We start from the raw sequence: 19,385 nt of genomic DNA on the forward strand, positions 1-19,385 counted from the left end.
CATCTGTGGAAAGAGAAGCAGAGTTAACGTTTCGGGTCAGTGACCCTTCTTCGGAACTGACAAATATTAGAAAAGTCACAGATTATAAACAAGTGAGGTGGGGGTTGGGCAAGAGATAACAAAGGAGAAGGTGCAGATTGGACCAGGCCACATAGCTGACCAAAAGGTCACGGAGCAAAGGCAAACAATATGTTAATGGTGTGTTGAAAGACAAAGCATTAGTACAGATTAGGTGTGAATATACTGAATATTGAACATCAGCAAGTGCAAACCTGAAGAAAAACAATCTCCAATCTCCAAACTCCTTCCTCCCGACCCCAATCTCCAACCTCCTTCCCCCAACCCTGATCTCCAACCTACTTTCCCCCAACCCCGATCTCCAACCTCCTTCCCCCAACCCTGATCTCCAACCTCCTTCCCCCCCAACCCCGATCTCCAACCTCCTTCCTCCCAACCCAGATCTCCAACCTCCTTCCCCCAACCCCGATCTCCAACCTCCTTCCCCCAACCCCGATCTCTAACCTCCTTCCCCCAACCCTCTTGATTGCAGGCCTCCTCCCCTCAGCTATCCCGATTTTGAGCTTTGCCACCTCTCGCCCTGAAGTCTTACAGATTTCCTGATCTCGGGCCTTCTCCCCCCTACCCGTCAATCTCAGGCTTCTCCCTGGAACCCACATCATTTAAGTGCTCCCAATCTTTAGTCTCCCTGAGCTCACCTGTCTGCCAGCCAGGTTGTTAACTTAGCCAGCTGCCAGGCAGGAGGTGCCCCTCGAAGATGAAAATGAGGCCTTGCTGTCCACATCCATGGCCAGACCACATTCGCTGGGTCTATTTCGGCCTCTGCCACACCTTCCCCACTTGCCTGAAAATGTCAGAGCTATAGTATTTTTCACTACCTCCAGGTTTGCCATTGTCTCACCCTTTCAGGTTTATCCTCACAACTGGATTCATTCTTTTCTCTTAGGATGATAAGTCATGGGAGTGGACTCAGGATGGTCTCACTTAGACAGAAGAGGGGGTTTCCAGGGCAGGGGAGGCCTAAACTTTTCTTGTGGGGCCTGAAGTAGCACTTGATTCTCCTTGCTCCACAAGGAAAGTATATAAACTTACCTTAAATGGCATATAAATAGTCCCAGATCTTCCTACCACTGTCTTCACCTGGTGGGAAAGACAGGAAGCAATGACGTCCCCATTCAAGCCAGAGAGTCAGGGGCCAGTGGTGTCATTGGATCCTAATTTACGTTGTTAAAGATGGATCACACCATCTTCAGGTCCATGGCACCTGCTCAGAACAGCAGGTTAAAATTAAAGATGGCAGGATCCATGTGGGACGTCAGCAGGTAAGTCACTCCACTTACCCTTGTAGGAAAAATGGAAAGATTAAAATCCCTATTGAAATCATTGTCGTGTTACATTGCCTAATAGTATATCAATACAATCTCTGTGCTTGTCCCAATCACGTGTACACACGGTAGCCATTTTGGAATTGGGACTGAAAACATAGAGCCCAAAACACTATTAACTTTATGTGTTTGCTGTTTTCCTTCCTGTGCCCAACTTGTCAGCCTTACTGTAAACTCCCTTAGATGTGTGGACTTTGTCATTTTACTTGTGAAACAGATGAATTCACTTAATTCCATGAAATATGAGAAACACTCATCAAAATATCGTTGTCACTGCAAACCAGAGTGAGGAGACAGAAAACGTAGCCTTGTTTTTTGCATTTATCTTAAGTCGCTACTGATCCCTTTTTTAGTTTAATCTGGTTTGGAGTTGACCTAAGAACTGGATTTTAAAGTTCTAAGGAGCGTGCTAATGATGTGATACTTCTCAGAGGAGTCTTTGAGCTGTGCAGCTAACACCCGATAACACTGCTCACTCCAGTGCTGGCACACTTTGGCTGGTGGGTGCAAAAATGTCTGCTGAAAGAGATCCTAAGTACAAGGTAATGGGCAGCGTTTACTCACAGCTCCATGATGCAGATAACACAAGAATACAAATCTAGTTTTAGCAGTATATGGGAAAACTAGAATAGAAGGAGCTGGAGTGTAGATGTGTTGGCATATGAAGTTGCAAGTGTATTCAGGATGAATATTCAAAAGATCCAAAAATAGCAAAATGTTTCAGCAATGTGTATTTTTCATTGGTGATGGAGCTCTTAAAGGGGGACAGACTTTGTCTTTTTTGGCAATGTTTACAGTACCTTTTTATTTTACTGTCTTAATTTAACATGTTTTCCATACGTCTGAAATTTGTATTCATTTAAAATATTTATATGTATATATACATTTGTGGGCCTTTAACTTGAGGTAAGATTGGTGCCTCAAATATGGCGTTTCACGGTTTGGTGTGGTACAAAATGAAAAGGGGTGCGGAGCCTTTTCCATCTGCAGCAAAGATACCTGCAGCCAACTCGCCCACATGCAGATATTTGCCATCTCCCTGCACCTGGGCTGATGTGTGTAGGGAGTGTATTCTAACAAACTGAGGCTTTCTATGATGGGCCACATAATCAGCCCCACAGCTCCTCTGCTGCATGCATGAGCAGCAACACCTCAAGTATGACATTGAGGGTGTGAATTTCCTGGGTCTGGGAGTTCAGTGATTTCCTTGAAAGTTGGGGCATAGGGAGATGAGAGCAGAATTGAGGTGAAACCTAGTTGTGAAAGGTCTCCAACGCTTTTTTTTAACAATATATTTTGACATAAGTGGGAGCAGCTCTTCGTGTTGCTTTTTCAGAGATAGCCGATCGTAGGATGATGAATTGCCACTGGGGAAGCAGCAAATTTGAATTCTGGCCCTTATTTCCTCACATTCTGTGGTTCCAGTGAGCAGCCACATGGATGGGGTCAGGGATGTAGGCAGTGGGTGGGCTCTGTTCCAGATCTGTCTCCCAGGGAAGTTTTTGGCTCTATAGGCTGCTGACTGTGCAGTGTGGTAGCTCAGTGTGACGGAGGAGAGAAGAAAAAGCGGAACAAAATAAGAAAGGAGGAGAACATATTTATTTACTTGCACAAAAAATATGTGTATATATATATATATATTAATATATCTAGGGTAAATTTGTGCATGCACTGTCAGCTGGGAACTAGCCTTCCAGCAGCACAAATTAGAATTTCAGGCACCTTTTGCCCACAATAGCATGAGCCAAGTTTTCGATCTGCACTGCCAGTGTGCGAGGATACCGCCAGAAATGTAGATGTATTGAATTCATTCTCTGATGTTGTATAGTGGTCCCCGGAAATCTGTTATAAATTGACAGTACATTAAGAGTTACTTATTCTTAATGCCAAATTCAAAATAGCTTCAGTTCATAAGTGCCTGCATAAGTTACCGCACCAATGATTTTGTTTATTGTGCTGGAGTTTAACTACAGTATGTGGCTTACCTATGATTTTCCATACTTAATTTGATTGAATGGTAGCCAATAGTGAAAAGATTATCTTCACTTTTCGGCAACGTCACGCAGTGCGCGTTACTAAATGTGCAGGCACACAATCTGATACAGTGAGGTTTAATGTTGAACAGCTATAGGAAAATAGACAAAATCTTGTGGGAGGGGAACGTGTGCCAAATTCCCCTTATGGCCTTCTAGGGGCAGAGCTTCACATGACAGGAGCGCAAATTTGTAAAATTACCCTTTCTGTGTGGAAAACAAAAGCTGCAAGAATTTCACCCATACCATGTGCAGGTTTCTCATTAACCGAGAGACTCCAAGTCTCTATATTTGAAACTTCTGTTTTAAATTTTTCTCCCTCTGCACAGACTTTCTGAACTTTCTGGTATCTTGCCCAAATCACCATCCTTCATGGCAGTGAAAGCCAGCTGCTGTTCAACTTTGAGGGGCATCACAGCTGAGCCCATTCCTGTTCTTCCTCGATGTCCACTAACAAATATACTTTTCAGCAAGGGTCACTGGATATCATTAAGGATTGGGAACCCTGGCTAAGTTCTCATTAGTCCAAGAGCATTGAGACCAATTATACCAACCAGTTACTGCTGGTTAACTGAGCACAGACTAGGAATTGAATCCGTGGCCTCCTGGTCTGTATGGCCAGTTACCCACACTAGGCAGTGCTAACAAAAGTTTTGCAACCTTATCGAAACTGAAGCTCTTAAAAGGGACCAAGATAATATCTGTTTTATAAGAATTTTATTTAGATGGAGATTTGATATTTCTCCCTAAGCACTTTTATGAAACAATATACTGGTATTAATTTGATCTCTTTCAAGGCATTTAGATAAGGCTGCAAAACTTTCACCGAAGTGAAAAATGTAAGGTTCTGTGATTTATAGCAGAGCAGCCTCTCAAAGGAGGTAAGTCATTACTGCTCAACATTCTTTTTCATCTAAATAACTGTTCACTACAGTTTTTGTTCATTCACATCCTTACAGGGTGGGCTTCCAGGATTACCAAGCTTCCAACACATAAACCATCTCATGAGCAAACAAAAGAAAGTGCAGGAAGAAACTGAGCAAATGTTTCCCAAGGTAGGTGCCAAACCCACAGGCCCAGTGCTCCCTATTTAGCAATGTTTTTCAGCAGAGTTTACACCGCCCAGTGTTAGAATTAATACTTCTTTTCCTCTCCAGCTAATTAATTGTTGTCACCTAAAGTGAGTAGGTGCTGGAAACATTTCTTGCCTTGCTTTTTACAACTCACAGGAGGGAGGTGGATGCTCATTGTGATGAGGGAAATCTAGCATTCGGCATTCCTCTCCACAGTTAAGGTATAAAGACCATTAACACGTTGGATTCTCAGCTGTAGTAATACATTTGCAAAACCCAAAGGCAAACAAAAGAAAATCTGTAGGAAGATGAAAAGACACCATCTCAGGTTGTTGGTGGCGGCATAGAACTAGATAGGCACTCTGGGAGAGATGAAGTTATTTGAAAATATTTTTTCACATGCTACTGTCAAAGTCAATTCAGTCCTACAGAAGCAAGGTTACATTGGAGACAGTTGAAGAGTCGGTAAACAAAGCGTAACTTGGCGGTCAGCAGAACTGCAAGAGGCATTACTCACTGGCCACTTATAGTCTTTGGCACTGACAGCTGAGAAGTCAGCCTGCATAAGTTTCCCAATAAATGTGCAGTGAAGATTTATAGGGGGCAAGGCCAGCATTCATTTGTTAAAAAATCCAAACCTGGCACTTTTTGGGTGTTTATGCAATAGTGAACAGATAGTAACAGCAAAAGAAGGAGTTTTTAATAATTATTTTTCAGTTGCAGGTTCCAATTCATTGGTCCGATGGTTGGGAGAGCAGGTGTTCAACTGGCACAGAAGAGGCGCAGAATGGGAGAGCAGGTGCTATACCAGTTTCTCACTGGCCTGCAATTCTGGTCTGCCCTTCTGTATCGACTGGCCTGAAGTGCTTGCACGCACTTTGAGCACTGGTTTCATTAAAGCAAAAATATTTAATATTTACCTGGCACAATTCTATTGTATTTGCACCAGATTTGCTCTTTTGCAATGTGTGTCTGTTTGGAATAGGATCAAGGGTGGCCAAGCTGTGAAGGTGTAAGTGCTTTATTTGTTGCACGGTACCTTTTTAGTACAGTAGATTTATTAGATATTTTTGTGTTTACAACTTCTTTTCCTCCTGAAGTGAGTTTCTTTTCAAAGACAGCATTTTGTAGTTGAACTGATCTGAGATGACAGGGAGATCAGCGGCCCTAAATCGTATCTACGGACCTTGCCACATCTAATTGCCAATGACCAAGGACAGCTGCTTCACCTGGATCAGCAGGCCTGAGATTTGGAGCAGGATTTTCCTGTGGGCTTCAGGACCCCACTGTCAGGCTCAAATGGGGGTTAGAATTCCACACTGGGGGAATTTTATGCTCTCCTCTGCATTGGGTTTGGAGGCAGAGAGAGCATATAATCAGGCCAGATGGTGATGGAGGCAACCACGCCACCTCTCTGCCTTCATCCAAATTAATCCGGGGTGGGTAGGCCTGTGAATGTCCTTCCTGCCCCGCCACCTGCTGAGGCCTTTAAGTGGGCAATTACTGTCCAATTAAGGGCCTCATCCTGCCACCGCCGGAGTTAGCTGAGTGTTGGGCGGGCCTGTCACCGCACGGGGAGCACGCTAACCAAATCCGTGTGGTTTGCGTGCCGGCTCTGGGAGTGGGGGGTGGTGTCCCTCGTTAAAAGGCACTTAGTGCCTGAACGAGAGACCTGGAATTGGGAGCGGGGGGGCCCACTGAGAGCCACCCCCTCCCCTTGCTGCTGACTCACAACACTCCCCTCCCCTGCGACCCCACGCTGTGAAACCTCTCCTGCCCTGACCTACCTATGGCCCGGTTCCAGAGCCTTGAGTGAGTCGAGTACCGGCCACAGCCACCGCCTCTGTGGTAGCACTGCTCAGTTAAAGAGCTGCCAGCGTCTGATTGGCTGGCAGCTCTCAGCAGGAAGGACTTCCACCACCAGGGTCCTTGATCCTGGGGAAGGCCCACGCTGTCTACTTAAGTGCCTTATTGGAACTTGATCCGGCAGACCTTGCCCCAGAAGTAGCGACGTGGGCTCTCGCTGGCACTTTTGCTGGTGGTCGAGACCCCCGTTGCCAAGATAAAATCCCAGCCACTGCATCAGAAACAGTTGCTCATCTGTGATTTTACCCCAATTGGCCAATTAATGGCTGAGAGGAAGCTTGCCATCCAATAGGAGGACCCCCCAACTTGGAAGCTGCAGCAGGACGCCATGGCAGGTAAGTGAGGGTGTCCTCTCTCACTCTAAGTTTTCCACGTTTAAAATAAAACAATGGCCTTTGCAGCTGGGCCACCACTGCAAGTGGGGGGGGGGGGGGGAGGGTGGGAGGAAGAGATCCTCCGTAGGGTGGCCTGCGGCTGCAACTGAACCCAGGCAATTGGTGGTGGGGGGCCTCTAAGCCTGTCTGGAGTCCTGGCTTCCTAGTCTGCTATCGGGTGGTCGCCTCCAGGCAGCTGTATTATCCCCCGCCGCCTGCAGGGACCTGGTGGTTGACTGGGAAATCCCAGTTGGTCTCTGACAATTGGCCTTTAGTGGCCATTAACGGGCTTAATTGGCTACCTGCTGCTTGCGGGTGGGTAGCCCTGCCGCCCCTCCATCCCCCCTCTAGGAAAATGGCCTGGGGGCTGGATGGAGCCGGGGAACAGGCATGTAGGCCGGCAGCACGACATTCCGCACCCGCCCACCTCCATTCACACCCTGGGGGAGGCTAAAAGTCCAGCTCTTGGTATCTGCAGTAAGGATAGCTGCAGTCAACTTGCAACATAGGGATGGCTTGCCATTGCCCTCAACCGTTATACTGGTATCTCAGCATTGGCTAGCACTGCAGTATCAATAACATGTTACCCACATATGAATAAAGAAGTAACTGTTGCATCGGTTAGCAGCAGCAGCAGCAGCACTTTCATCTCCTTTTCCATTGAATACCATGGCACGCCTGTCTGATCTCACCGCACTGTTGCATTTCCCAAACTGATGTCTGGCATGTGCCCAATCTGAAACCCATCTTGGATTTGTGTTTCAACACTTTGAGGTGTGAAGCCTGTGCAAGATGTGTTGTGAGTGTGATAAGGCTTCCAATTGTCTGTATCTTGCCAATATATCTTGCTGAAGTTTGGGTATATATGAAATGCATTGACAGAGTTACAAGATGAAGGCATGGCATGGGTGAGCATTAAATGTGGAACCAGTTAACAGTGGAATGATCATGAGGAAATGGATTGTGGAATTGTGCAGATATGGCTCCTCCCAACCCTGGGGAATGAGAAGAGGAAGTACAGCATATAAGACAAACCCTAGAAGGTTCTTTGTGTGGAGGAGCAGAGATCAAGAGAGATGGAAAACAAAAGGCTTTTGCAGTTGCTGACTTGCCTCATTGTTCTCAATTATTAAATACACAAGTGTAAGGTCAAGTGTTAAAAACTGCTACAGTAGTGACAGTAGATGGTATTACCTGAGAGCCAGGCAGTGGTTAAGTAACCTGGTCATCTCCAGAAAGTGCCTTTGGAACTTGTTTGTCAGATCCTTGATAGAGGAAATGCCATCAAAATGCTTGATTTAGCCAAGCAGGTCCACAGCCTGCAAGTCATGATGTGGCTGCAGTACATGACAGGGCAATGAAAGAACTTCCATGGACAGTCTGAAACAGAACACCAGGATTCATGTTCCTGCCATTGTGGAGGACAGTCACAGCAGCTCCAACAATGATAATTAAATACACTTTATTCTGTATATCTAGCCTTGTTTTTCTAAAAGTTGATGTCCCTTATATCTGGTCTTTACATAGATCTTCACGACAGGCAATGCAGGCAAGACAGAAATGGAAAACTGGGCCATCTCCCAATGCATGACACTGTTGGGAAGTCTTATCTTTCCAGGTGCTTTGAAGAGAATTGTCTTCTCCCACATTTGTTTCCATGTTCTGCAAATACTGTAGGCTCCTTCAAGCTTCGGAGAGACACGGTGTACAGTATACCTTCTGGGGAGTGTGCCTTAAAGTGTGAAACAAGGCAACTCTCCTTGTACCCACCTCATGGAGCAACTTCATAAGCTGCTCTCCCAATTGCCCACAGACTCCATTTCTTGGCTTCATATTTGGTTTTCTGTCTATTTGTTCTTAGCCATCATGCCATCCATACAGACTTTGTAACAGCTGAAAACTTTGCAGAGGCATTTTTGAGCCTTTAAAATTGTCTTGTGCAGTCACTTAACCCTTAAGTGATTGTGATCCTATAATTTTGAGCAATGGCTCTTAAAGGACTGCATGCTTATCATATTGTTACGACCCGGTGAAAAAGAGGTCTAGGGTTCCCTTTCAGCCTTCACCAGGTCTTACTGTAACAGGGTTTTATTTTTTAAAGACACTGTTTTTAGCTCCCCCTTGGTGAATCTTTGTTCACCGCTTTCCAATTATAAGGTAAAGAAATGCACGCACACAGGCTTTCTTAGGTTTAAAGAAGAAAGGTGAAATTTTATTAGACTTAAACTTAAACTCTAATTCGGTTGATGCCAACGGATACACGAGGCGCCCATGCTAGCATGCACACGCGATATACACATGCAAATAGAGACAGAAAAGAGCAGAAGAAAAATAAAGTGGAAAGGTTTGAGGCAAATAGAGACAGAAAAGAGCAGAAGAAAAATAAAGTGGAAAGGTTTGGGGCAATACCTGAAGAGTTGTTGTTACGGTTCTTTGAGCTCACTGTAGTCCTTGATTGTAGGTAGATCTTGCTTTTCGTTGGGGCCCAGTATTTTTCTTAAACCTTGTTCACTGTAGGAGACTTTTCTCTCTTGGGGTTCAAGTGTCTTCAGTCAGTTTTTGGAATTCCATGAGACAGAGATGGGAGCAGACAGGAGAGGAGAGGAGGTCTTTTCAATCCAGGAGCAAAGATCTTTCTTCCAGTTCAAACACTGTCTCTACAATTTAAAACTCCCCAAGTTGGCCAGTAGGGTAGTCATGTGAATGGTATAACCACTTCTGGCTTTGTGTATACGGTGGGTTAGGGAATGGTCCTTTGTCTACAAATACTGTCTGTTAATATGCAAAAATGTCTTTCCGGTCAGAGGCCTGGCAACCACTTGTAACAGGCCTTCTCTTCTTCCCAGCAACAATTTGAAATTTAATGTCCATGTGATGAAATTAATGTGCCTCATTCTTGTTAGGTGGGGGCCTGCATGACAATATTCGATGCAAACCCCTCTCCACTTGGCTTCTTGTGCAAGGTTCATGCTATGCTGGGAGTGTGTTTAAATGATATTCACGAGTTGGTCTAGACAGGCCTGTTCATCATTCTGCCCATCTGAACCTTGGGCTTTGTACAGTAATCCTGGCTGCTGCTTAACATTAATTTGGGTCCCAAAATTATTTTTAAAGATCTTTATTAAATTTGGATGTCACAAAACATTTAAAAAATTCTTCAAGAGATCCATGAAGACCATGTAACAACAGGCGCTATTCAGCACTGGCAAGTTATCAATGAAAATACAAATCAAACTCCATAGCATTACATTACAGGGAATCAAAACCACGCTTCTTCAGGTGTACCAGGTTTAGGAGGTAGGAGATATTTGGACCAGGTTGCAGACATGGGTCAGTCCCAATGTTAAAATTCTGCCTTCAGACCTTATTTTATTTTTATATTATAAATTTATGTGTTCAAATTTATATTGGAAACTGTCTGAGTATATTTACACTGGAATTGCACCTTCATGCCAGAGGGGGGGGATATAGAGTGAGATTTTAACTCACTCAAAACCCATTCACTTACACAGAGTTTACAACCAGGCCCATAGTGTCGTCAGGTGTATGATGGTTAGAGAAAGGATGACAAGTTGCAGACATAATTACAGTGAGACAAGTTTACCTGGGCAGTTTCTGTTACAAATGTGGATTAAGGAATTTACAATGGAAAAAGTTGACAGGAAGTACACACAGTTATAAGAATTTTAACACATTATAAATTGTTGGGAAGGTAGTCTAATTTCTCATTTTCTTCCTACCATAATTTAAAAAAACACTGAATTGCAGCTCAGCAAGGGAAACTAAAAGACAATGTGGAGCACACAGCTCCACAGTGTCTGGTGACAAACCCCATATTGTAAAGAAAAACACCAGCATCAGCTTGCATTTATAGCCAGGAGAAAAGATAATCTTATTGTAACGGCTTCCTGAAAACCTGCATAACTGTTAAGATCCACACAAGTGCATTACTAGCAGGCTCTCCTAACACTGTGTCAATCCCCAGTTAGCCTTTCACCCCCTGTGCACCTTAAACTATTTGTAGAATTAAAAAATGTACTCAGCTGTGTAAATATTTTACTTTCATGCCTTATGGTAAACGATCCTACTTTACCAAGATTTTCTAATCATCGCTTTTTTTTAAGAAAGCACTTAATGCTTCACACACAAAAATAACTGCTCAAAATATTTCAGGATAAAAATGAGTCTTATAGGTTGCTAACAGAAATTCTACTTGAGAAATTACAGTTAATTGTATGTAATTTTGAAAAAATAAATTAGAAAATGGTCTTACGGAATATTTTATAGAGGCCATTTCACAAATGGTGGTCTGCATAAAAGATTAATACCATTTTTAAAAAGAACAATTGAAAGAAAATATTGGCAGTTCTTTTTAGCAAATGATGAACAAAGGGTTTGTGACTTTTAAGTTCCCTTTTTATTTGTTTTTTGTCCCTGTATCCCTTTGCTAGGTTTTCATTTGCTGTCCATGAAATCCCAGGGCAGGCAGACGACCTTGTTCCAAGCCTCTGCCAATCTGAGTGCATAACCAGCAGTGAAGAGGTCCATTCGAGCAGCTCATTTCACACTTCATCCAATTTTCCTTCCCTCTGTGTGGAAGATGCTTGGGATTTCCATACAATAGCACAGTTGAGTTTGGGATTTTACTGTAAGAGAGATCACAACTAAATGTCGGCTCGGGTATGCAAATGAAAACCGATCCAAGCCCGACAGAACCACATCCGACCCGAGCCTGACCCGGCCTGAGTCCTTTCATTTTTTCCCGTGCCCGACCCGACCTGACTCGACCATCAGTTAACCTAGCTTCTGTTTTTGACTTTGTTGCTTATCTGCACAAGCTTAAAAAAACTGTAACTAAACAACCTTTCAAGTCCAAAAAGTACATTAACATTGGAGCCACTTACCGGAGGTGGTGATAGAGTGTGTCCGACCCAGCCCGACCCGAACCCAACACATGTCGTCGGATCCCGTCGGGTTCAGGTCGGGTAGCCATGCTCTAATCACGACATATATATATCCATGCCATACTGTTATTATTCTGCAAGTTGGAAGCTACAGCACTGTAGAGGCATGTCAAACATCATTTTGTAACCTGTTGTTTGGTGCTTTTTCTAGTTGTAATGCAGCCCAAGTGTTCCATTCCATTAACTCTTTTACAGGTCAGTCTGAGTTGATTTTGCAGTGCGTAGTGGAACCCCTTTTTAAATAATAATTGTTTCCAAGTTATCTAAAGCAGGAATAACTTCAAATTTTGCTCTTTTGATTATTTTCTTGAAATGCACAGATCAATTTAATTTGAGCACTTTTGGGCTACTGGTAAAATGAACACAGTAAAGCAACTTAAAGTGAAGGCCAACACCTCTGCCTTGGAAAACCACTCCATGCGATGGCACAGGGCACTTTCTGAATGAATGTCTCACCTTCAGACAAGATGCCATTGTCAAATGCTCAGTGGGAGGGGGGAGAACAGAAGACTTATCAAAAAATACTGCCACCTTCCCATGATGATTCACTGTAATTTTATGGGCTGCGAGGAGGCAAGTTTGACACCAATCACTTAAAGAGCAACCAACAGCTGTTGGAAGGGGGAGGGGGGAGACAGGAAAGTGATCTGGAGAAGAAGAAAAGATCATGAAGATTCACTTTTACCTTTGATGTTTACAATAGGCTGAGTCTTTTCTATTTCCTTTTTGTAATTAACTGGCTCAGGTAATTTGACAACTTGACCACCTAATTAAATAAAATCCCTCAAAAATACCTTCCTATTTACTTTTTTCCAGTTATTACTTTTACATGGAATTATCTACTGGATTTAGATTAGGATTTCATATTTTGTCCCGTGCCTCCTGAAGCAAACTCTGAGAGAAAAATGTTTCCCTCTCCAAAGGTCCCAATGTTGTTTGTAGTGGTGGTGATGTATTTTCAGGATGAGATCTGAAGTACAGGAACAGTTTCCCACAGGGCAAGGTCAAGATGCTTTCACTTCCTTGTAGCATCATGACCAGGAGCCGAGGATTTCTGATGTGCAAGGGAGTCAGCCAGTTGGGAGAAAAACGGTCTGGTCTTCTTGGTGCTAGAATCTTTTGTTTTACAGGAAGAGTGTCATCAGATTAGGAAGCAGCCAAATCCAAGACTGACATTTTACATCACAATAACATAACAACAAAAACAAAAACAACTTACATTTATATAGTGTCTTAACGTAATAAAATGTGCCAAGGTGCTTCACAGGAGCATTATAAAACAAAGTATGACACCAAGCCACAAAAGGAGATATTAGGTCAGATGACCAAAAGTTTGGTCAAAGAAGTAGGTTTTAAGGAGTGTTAAAGGAGGAAAGCGAGGTGAAGAGGCAGAGAGGTGTAGGGAGGGTATTCCAGAGCTTGGGGTCAAGGCAACTGGAGGCGCGGCCACCCAGGGTGTAGCGATTAAAATCAGGGATGCAAAGGTGCCAGAATTAGAGGAGCACAGATATCTTGGAGGGTTCTGGGGCTGAAGGAGATTACTCGGATAGGGAGGGGCAAGGCCATGGAGGGATTTGAAAACAAGGATGAGAATTTTAAAATCAAGATGTTGCTTGACCGGGAGCCAATGTAGGTCAGCGAGCACAGGGGTGATAAGTGAATGGGACTTAATACGAGTTAAGGCACGGGCAGCATAGTTTTGGATGACTCAAGCTTACGGAAAGAAGAATGTGGGAGACCAGCCAGGAGTGCATTGGAATAGTCAAGTCTAGAGGTAACAAAGGCGTGAATGAGGATTTCAGCAGCAGATGAGCTGAGATGGGGGCGAAGTTGGGTGATGTTACGGGGGTGGAAATAGGTGGTCTTAGTGATAGCATGAACAGGGTCAAGTGTGACTGAAGTTGCAAACAGATTGACTTAATCTCAGACTGTTGCCAGGGAGAGGGATGGAGTCAGTAGCTAGTGAACAGAGTTTGGAGTAGGTGCCGAAAACAATGGCTTCAGACTCCCCAATAATTAATTGGAGGAAATTTCTGCTCATCCAGTACTGGATATCTGATAAGCAGTCTGATAATTCAATAACAGCAGAGGTGTTGTTGAGGTCGAGCTGAATGTCATCAGCATGCATGTGAAAACTAAGGCTGTGCTTTCGGATGATGTCACCAAGGGACAGCATGTAGGTGAGAAATAGGAAGGGATCAAGGATAGATCCATGGGAAACACCAGAGGTAACAAACAGCGCAGGAGCAGGAAGAGAGGCCATTGTAAGTGATACTCTGGCTACGATTAGATAGATAGGAATGTAACCAGGTGAGAGCAGTCTCACCCAGCTGGATGACAGTGGAGATGTGTTGAAGGAGGATGGTGTGGTCAACCGTGCCAATGGCTGCCAACGAGGAGGGAAAGTTTACCTTTGTCACAGACACTTAGGATGCCATTTGTGACATTGATAAAACCTGTTTCGGTGCTGTCGCAGGGGTGGAAAACTGATTGGAGGGATTCAAACATGGAGTTCCAGGATAGATGGGAATAGATGTGGAACACGTTCAAGGACTTTGGAGAGGAAAGGGAGGTTGGAGATGGGATGTTAGTTTGCAAAGGCAGTGGGTCAAGGGTTGGTTTTTTTTGAGGAGAGGGATGATGACAGCAGGTTTAAAGGAGAGAGGGACAACACCCGAAGAGAGAGCACCATTAACAATATTGGCTAATATCAGACCAGGAGGGGAAGTTGGGTGATCAGCAGTTCAGTGGGAATAGTATTGAGGGAACAAGAGGTGGGTCTCATGGACAAGATGAGCCCAGAGAGGGTATGAGGCGAGATAGGAAATAAACTAGAGAAAGATGCAAGTTCAGGGCTTGGGCAGGTGGGGAGCATTATAGAAAGTCTGGTCAGTGGGCTAATGGAAGGGAGGGACGCGGCAGCGGCAGCTGATTGGATGGTCTCTGTCTTAGTGACAAAAACATCCAAGAGCTCTTTGCACTTATAGCTGGAGGGGACAGGTGAGAGAGATTTAAGAAGATAGTTTGCAATAGAGAAAAGAAGCTGGGGGTTACCTTTACGTTCCAGGATGTTCCTGGAATAGTGAGCAGTTTTAGCAGACAAGAGCAGGACCTGATCATGTTTTAAGTGGTCCAGCCAGATCTAGCAGTGGATGGCTAAACTGGTTGTCTGCCAAATTCTTTCAAGTTTGAGTCCCTTGGACTTAAGGGAGCAGAGATGAGGGCCGTACCAGGGGAGACAGCCAGGATGAGGGAGAGTAATGGTTTTACTGGGGACTAGGGCATCAATGGTGGAGTTGAGGGTGCAGTTGAACAAATCAGTAGCTGCAGAAATGTGGTGACGAACGGAGGGCCAAAGAATAGACAGTTGAGATTTTGAAAGTGCAGTTGTAGATGAATAGGGGGGTTGTTGTTTTACAGGGATGGAGACAGAATGAGGTAGGTTTGGGGTGTGGAAGGGGGATGTGGATGGAGAGTGATACAAGGAGGTGATCAGAGATGGCCTTATCTGTAATTGATACGATGGGACTAGCAAGACCATGTGCGATAGCAAGGTCGAGAGAGTGACACACCATCAACGTGACAGTGTTTTCAGGATGCAGATATATTTTTCAATGCGAATTGCACCATTTGTTCTGTGTGTCCACTAACAGAACCCACAGTTATGCCAATAAAGTCACGGCAAGACTGCTGCTGCTGTTACACAGAACAACACAGAAACTTTTTTGTTAGCTATTCATGTATTATTTCCCAACCTCCCACCACGACCCCTCCCCCAACCCTGTCAAAAATGCCTTTCTTTGCAGTAGTTTAAATTTTCTACTTGCTGTGTATATAGCAAAAACTGTAAAACAGAAAACAGCAGGAAAAAAAGTGGGAAAAAAACCTAATTGTTATAGGAAACCTATCAAACATTACACAGGGTCTTCAACACAGAACGGCATCAAAAACAGCTTTAGAAATCTGAATTCCAACCTGTTTTACAATGGGAAGAACTTGTCTTTATGTGATAGTGTAAAATGCATGATTGCAAATCAACAGCCTAAGTCAATGGAAATAAAAATCGGGAGGGATGTAAAATGGGCTGCCAACTCACTATCACTTGTTTTACACTATCACACAAAGTCAGGATCTATCCACGAGTTTTTTGCAGCACCTGAGGTGGGAGAGGTAGCAAGCAATAGCTATCAGTAGCCTGAATATCTCATTGTGCAGATATTGAAGCAGTTTCAATTCCACTCACTGACAGGGAGGTTCCCCAATACTAGAAGTGATTGCAGAAAAGGAAACAGTAAGTTAAGAAAGATTTTTAAACTGTTCATATAGAAGTGCAAATAGGTCACACAACCATTTTTGTCCAATAAATTGCCTAATGGCTGGGGAAAAGATTCAGGTGACAAAAGTGATTCACCACCTGAACAAGGAGAAGCAAGAGGGCGTTGGTTACCACAGCCTGTCTGCAGCCACGTGTTTATTGTGTTACCTCTGTATGCCATTAATGCTGCTGTTTCTAGTGGTGCCATTACTGAAGGTGGACTTCAGTTTGTGCTAACAAAACATAAAAGCCAGCCCCTCTCAGAGGCAACAGCACCGTGGCAATTATAATACAAGTTTTACATTAGGTTCAGCAGTTGTAGCAGCAGCAGATCTGTACCTGGTGGTACCGGAAGCCATGATAGCAGAGATAACCAAATGAGTCATGTACGCTGATTACACACAGATTATGTTTGAGGAGAGAGTGATTGCCCTTGATATCAAGGCAGCATTTGACTGAGTGTGGCATCAAGGAGCCCGAGCAAAATTGAAGTCAATGGGAATCAGAGGGAAAACTCTCCATTGGTTGGAGTCATACCTAGTACAAAGGAAGATGGTTGTGGTTGTTGGAGGCCAATCATCTTTGCTCCGGGACATCATTACAGGGGTTCCTCAGGGTTGTGTCCTAGGCCCAACCATCTTCAGCTGTTTCGTCAATGACCTTCCTTCCATCATAAGGTCAGAAGTGGGGATGTTCACTGATGATTGCACAATGTTCAGCACCATTTGTAACTCCTCAGATACAGAAGCAGCTCGTGTCCATATGCAGCAAGACCTGGACAATATTCAGGCTTGGGCTGATAAGTGGCAAATAACATTTCTGCCACACAAATGCCAGGCAATGATCATCTCCAACAAGAGAGAATCTAACAATCTCCCCTTGGCATTCAACAGTATCACCATCACTGAATCTCCAACCATCAAAATCCTGGGAGGTCACCATTGACCAGGATCTGAACTGCAACAACCACATAAATATTGTGGCTTCAAGAGCAGGTCAGAGACTGGGAATTCTGCGGCGAGTAACTCACCTCCTGACTCCCCAAAGCCTGTCCACCATCTACAAGGCACAAGTCAGTAGTGTGATGGAATACTCTCCACTTGCCTGGATGGGTGTAGCTCCAACAACACTCAAGAAGCTCGACACCATCCAGGACAAAGCAGCCCGCTTGATTAGCACCCCATCCACAAACATTCACTCCCTCCACCACCGACACACAGTGGCAGCAGTGTGTACCATCTACAAGATGCACTGCAGCAACGCACCAAGGCTCCTTAGACAGAACGTTCCAAACCCGCGACCTCTACTAACAAGAAGGACAAGGGCAGCAAATGTATGGGAACACCACCACCTGCAAGTTTCCCTCCAAGTCACACACCATCCTGACTTGGAACTATATCGCCGTTCCTTCACTGTTGCTGGGTCAAAATCCTGGAACTCCCTTCCTAACAGCACTGTGGGTGTACCTACCCAACCTAGACCACAGCGGTTCAAGAAGGCAGCTCACCACCACAGTGGCGCTGTGGTTAGCACCGCAGCCTCACAGCTCCAGCGACCTGGGTTCAATTCTGGGTACTGCCTGTGTGGAGTTTGCAAGTTCTCCCTGTGTCTGCGTGGGTTTTCTCCGGGTGCTCCGGTTTCCTCCCACAGCCAAAAGACTTGCAGGTTGGTAGGTAAATTGGCCATTATAAATTGCCCCTAGTATAGGTAGGTGGTAGGGAAATATAGGGACAGGTGGGGATGTGGTAGGAATATGGGATTAGTGTAGGATTAGTATAAATGGGTGGTTGATGGTCGGCACAGACTCGGTGGGCCGAAGGGCCTGTTTCAGTGCTGCATCTCGAAACTAAACTAAACTAAACTAAATCACCTTCTCAAGGGCAATTAGGGATGGGCAATAAATGCTGGCCTGGCCAGCGATGCCCACATCCCATGAATGAATTTTTAAAAAAATGTCTACAAATCCCTGAAGGTGGCTGGATAGGTAGATATGGTAGTCAAGAAGGCACACAGGATATTTGCCTTTATTAGCTGAGGGATAGAATATAAGAGCTGGGAGGTTATGCTGGAACTGTATAAAATATTAGTTAGACCACAGCTGGAGTACTGTGTGCAGTTCTGGTCATCGCACTATAGGAAAGATGTGATTGCACGAGAGAGGTTACAGAGGAGATTTATGAGGATGTTGCCCAGACTGGAGAATTTTAGCTATGAGGAAAGATGGGATAGGCTAGGGTTGTTTTCTTTGTTACAGAGGAGGCTGAGGGGAGACCTAATTGAAGTGTCTAAAATTATTAAGGGTCTAGATAGAGTGGATAGGAAAGCCTATTCTCCTTGGTTGAGGGGTTCATAACAAGGGGGCTTAGATTTAAGGTAAGAGATTGGAACCTTGGAGGGGATTCGAGGGGAATTTTTCACCCAGAGGGTGGTGGGGAGACAGAAACACTCATAACATTTAAAAGGTACTTGGATATGTACTTTAAGTGCCGTAACCTACAAGGCTACAGACCAAGAGCGGGAAAGTGGGTTTTGGCTGGATGACTATTTGTTGGTCTGCAGGGACACAATGGGCCAAATGGTCTCCTTCCATGCTGTACATTTCTATGATTCTATGATTTCTATGTGCATAGCACAAGCATTAGTCTCCATTTGACAAGTCACAGGTCTCTAAGTGCTACTCTCATAATCATAAAACTATATGTACCTCTTGGCATCTCTGATTTTCAGTGTATTTCTCTTACTGCACTGGTGACAGCACCAAATTCATCAAATGTAAAGTAAAAAGGAAAAAAGTAAGAAAGACTTGCATTTATACAGCAGCTTTCATGACCTCAGGATGTCAAAAAGAGCTGAAAGGGATAAATGTTTTCCAGGATACCGGGGCGAACGTCCCTACTGTTCTTCAGAATAGTGCAATGGGATCTTTTCGATCCACCTAAGACGGCAGACAGTGGTGGGAGGAGGGGCTGATTTTGCTTCCGGCATCGGGAAACCAACGTCGGGACAGTTTCCGGGTCCAGACCCCCGCCCCAAGGGAGAGAGGGAAGCAGTCACAACCCCGACTTTCACGGAAGCAGGCTGCTAATTGGCTGGAGGGCAGGTTGGGTGGCCAATCCGTGGCCCCAGGGGTGGGAATGGAGGCGGGACTAAGCAAGCGTGGGCCCAATTTAAACACGCTACAGCAGCCATTACTGTGGTTGCTGTTTGAAAGAATGGTGCACCAGTGATAGAAGAAAGGCAGAGGGCTGGCATCCAGGGCGGGGCTGCCCCTTGCTTCTTTGACGCTGGCCATTTGGTCTTCCTTGGGGAGAGGAGGGAGGCCCTCTTTCTGGAGGGTGGCAGGAGAAGGCCATCCTC

At 44.7% G+C, this 19,385-nt stretch overlaps 1 protein-coding gene and 1 long non-coding RNA gene across 7 annotated transcripts in view; one reads left to right on the plus strand and one right to left on the minus strand.

Moving 5' to 3' along the window:
- The window catches only part of si:ch211-130h14.4 (uncharacterized), a 383,330-nt gene that overhangs the window by 119,003 nt on the left and 244,942 nt on the right, over positions 1-19,385 (plus strand). For 5 of the 6 annotated variants that reach the window (XM_068044838.1, XM_068044843.1, XM_068044839.1 and 2 more), the window contains one exon: positions 4,396-4,491. The exons of the other annotated variant lie outside the window; for it this stretch is intronic. In XM_068044838.1, coding sequence (XP_067900939.1) covers positions 4,396-4,491 — 96 coding nt within the window. The remainder of the gene's footprint in view (positions 1-4,395; positions 4,492-19,385) is intronic. 6 annotated transcript variants of the gene reach the window in all.
- On the minus strand, positions 9,852-19,048 carry LOC137376789 (uncharacterized). The gene is made up of 2 exons (XR_010976299.1): positions 18,836-19,048; positions 9,852-11,395 (listed from the first exon to the last, which is right to left on the minus strand). It is a non-coding gene; the product is annotated as an uncharacterized lncRNA (long non-coding RNA).

The sequence above is a fragment of the Heterodontus francisci genome, chromosome 13 (assembly GCF_036365525.1).
Source record: "Heterodontus francisci isolate sHetFra1 chromosome 13, sHetFra1.hap1, whole genome shotgun sequence".
Lineage (NCBI taxonomy): Eukaryota > Metazoa > Chordata > Chondrichthyes > Heterodontiformes > Heterodontidae > Heterodontus > Heterodontus francisci.